Genomic DNA, 2,764 nt, shown 5'->3' with positions numbered 1-2,764 from the left:
GGGCGTAATTTGGGTGCACCAACCCGGAAAGTGGGTGGATGAAGTGGGGACAGTGGGCGGGGTTAAGTGTCCCAGTATCCGGGACCATAATTTTGGTAAGTATGCGGAAGTCTAAGGGAATGCAAATCCCACTTGAATCAGGTCAGAAGGTCACCTGCAGGTCACATGGACCTGTCAATGAATCCTGAATGATCTTAGACGGACCTCATCCACACAAGCCCAAAGCCCATCCACACGGGCCCTAAGACAGTTTGTGGCCCCTGGGGAGGCCGGTATAATGATGAATTTCGTCTATTCCGGGGTGAAAGTTCTCGGCGCTCTGTGATGTCAGCACTTGAACGACGCCTGCACTTTCCTGCCTTTCAGCGGCTGCGGCGGGCGGTAATTATTCACCATGTGGATCCGTTCTTCTTCCTCCTCACCGCTAAAAAGAAGCGTCTTCCGAAATCTCTCCATCTGCCAAACAGAAAAAAAAGATAAACCTTTCTTTTGTTTTCCCCTTTTTTATTTATTTTACCCCCCCCCACCTCTTTCTTAGAAGGTTAGAAGGAAAGTATCGTATATTTAATGTTGAATTACACCCAGCACTTTTTCTGGTTTTGGATGGAGTGTGGAAGGGTTCGAGCCCCTGTATTGCTGTCTGGGTTGCCACTGAGGACATTCTCGTTACTTCCTGTCTTTGTAGTACCCAGCACCGGGACAGGACGTAGAGGGAAATCTCCCCAATGGAGACATAGACAGCAATAAAAAAACCTTCTCACTCCATCCACAAACTAACAAAAAATGCTCTGAAATCAGACTGAGACTCTCTTTAACAGGGAGAAAAAATGATCTCCCTGAACCCAAAAGACAACCAAACACTCCCGGGATCAACAACTGTTCTTATAGGATTGCAGTGCTAAAGTGATAACATTTATTGACTGACTAAGAAGACCTTCCTCCAACTGTAGGTGGCTATCTAGCTTGCCTGCCAACCAAAGACCTGAGATTGTTGCCGGGCCTGGTCAAAAATATTTGTGAAAGGGGCCTTGAAATGGGCCACATCTACTTGCTAATGACACCACCCAGATAAGTAGAGGTTCAGTGGCCCATCAGTGGTGTGATAAGTAGAGGTTCAGTGGCCCATCAGTGGTGTGATAAGTAGAGGTTCAGTGGCCCATCAGTGGTGTGATAAGTAGAGGTTCAGTGGCCCATCAGTGGTGTGATAAGTAGAGATTCAGTGGCCCATTTTGACCTTGGCAAAGTCATCACTTGGAGCCTAAGATGTGGCTGAGCAGTGGCCATCTGACCAAGATGAAGCAGGAGCTTCCACCCTCTTGATATGGTTGACAATGGGAAGTGGTGACCCCCTGTCTGAGGTATGGTTGACATTGGGAGGTGGTGTCTTCCTGTCTCAAGTATGGTTGGCAGTCGTAAGTGGTGACTTTCTGAGGTAAGGTTGACAGTGGAAAGTGCTGACTTCCTGTCTGAGGTATGGTTGACACTGCGAAGTGGTGACTTCCTTGTCTGAGGTATGGTTAAAAGTAGAAAGTGGTGATCCCCTGTCGGAGTTATGGTTGACACTGTAAAGTGTAGACTTCCTGTCTGAGGTATGGTTGACACTGAGAAGTGGTGACCCCCTGTCTGAGTTATGGTTGACACTGAGAAGTGGTGACCCCCTGTCTGAGGTATGGTTGACAGTGGGAAGTGGTGACCCCCTGTCTGAGGTATGGTTGACAGTGGGAAGTGGTGACCCCCTGTCTGAGGTATGGTTGACACTGTGAAGTGGTGACTTCCTGTCTGAGGTATGGTTGACAGTGGAAAGTGGCCAACTGCAGCAGGTGAGTAGGACACTTCACATATTTGTAAATGGTCAGCAACATATCTGTACCTGAGGAGACCACTGACCTGATGGTAGAAGGTACCCTTGGTATGTCTAGTGTCATAGGTGAAGAACAAATGGTAAGTTTGTTTAGGGACTCTGAGGCCTTGGTCATGGCAATCAGCTTTGCTCTCCATCCTGAGCGTGTGGTGCTAATTTGGCATCTTCTCCCAAGCCAAACACCCAGTTTGTATGTAAAAAGCATGAGGTCAGAGGAGATCAAAAATGCAAAACTGGTGACCTTGTATACAAACCTCCCTGAGACCTCCCAGACCTTGAGTCCGCGCACACAATGTAGATTTGAGTACATTTTGCAACGTTTTTCATAAACGTCCAAATTCCTGCCCTGTGCCGGAGTAACTTTTCCTCTCTGAGGTTTCCCGTCTTCTCGTGGAGATGGTCACCCGAGTTTCTGGTCCGATGAAAGCCAGAAATTGGACGCAGAAGACCATATCGTATTTGTTACATGTGTTTGCTCGAAGTGTGTCCCTGTAGCTTCTTATCTCTACAGGGGAGGTTAGTACTTGGCGTTAGTTGTGCGGGTTTCTGTACCTTTAATGGATTCAGTGAGGGGAGGAGCTGCTTTTCTGACCAGGTTTTGGTCTGGAAGATCTCCGTTGTGGAAGATGAATGTGAAAAGTGAGAATTACTCTTAGAAATAATTCTTCATGACAACACTTAGATCCTTCCTTATATTGTAACTTAATTTACATTGTTTCTTAGGGATCATCCTTTCTGTTTGGATGACACTGTGGAGGTGTAGCACCCCAAGGCCTTCTGAACCCCACTCCTTCTTCCAGATTGTAGTGTAGACAATGTCATGTTGGTGATTGTGAGGTGTTCCCAATAAGTGAATATCTAGTAGCTATAACTTTTATTCCACTGACTAATATTCAACCCCCC

The 2,764-nt window shown here is 46.9% G+C and overlaps 1 protein-coding gene across 1 annotated transcript in view; it reads right to left on the bottom strand.

Moving 5' to 3' along the window:
• Nucleotides 1–289: 289 nt before the first annotated feature.
• Nucleotides 290–2,764, bottom strand: part of CA7 (carbonic anhydrase 7) — a 19,188-nt gene continuing 16,713 nt past the window's right edge. Inside the window, exon 7 of the mRNA XM_018574059.1 lies at nt 290–456. Coding sequence (XP_018429561.1) covers nt 328–456 — 129 coding nt within the window. The 3' untranslated portion in view covers nt 290–327. The remainder of the gene's footprint in view (nt 457–2,764) is intronic.

This window comes from Nanorana parkeri, unplaced genomic scaffold (assembly GCF_000935625.1).
Source record: "Nanorana parkeri isolate BGI_ZX_2015 unplaced genomic scaffold, ASM93562v1 scaffold2703, whole genome shotgun sequence".
Taxonomy (NCBI): domain Eukaryota; kingdom Metazoa; phylum Chordata; class Amphibia; order Anura; family Dicroglossidae; genus Nanorana; species Nanorana parkeri.
This window is presented reverse-complemented; position numbering and strand designations above follow the sequence as displayed.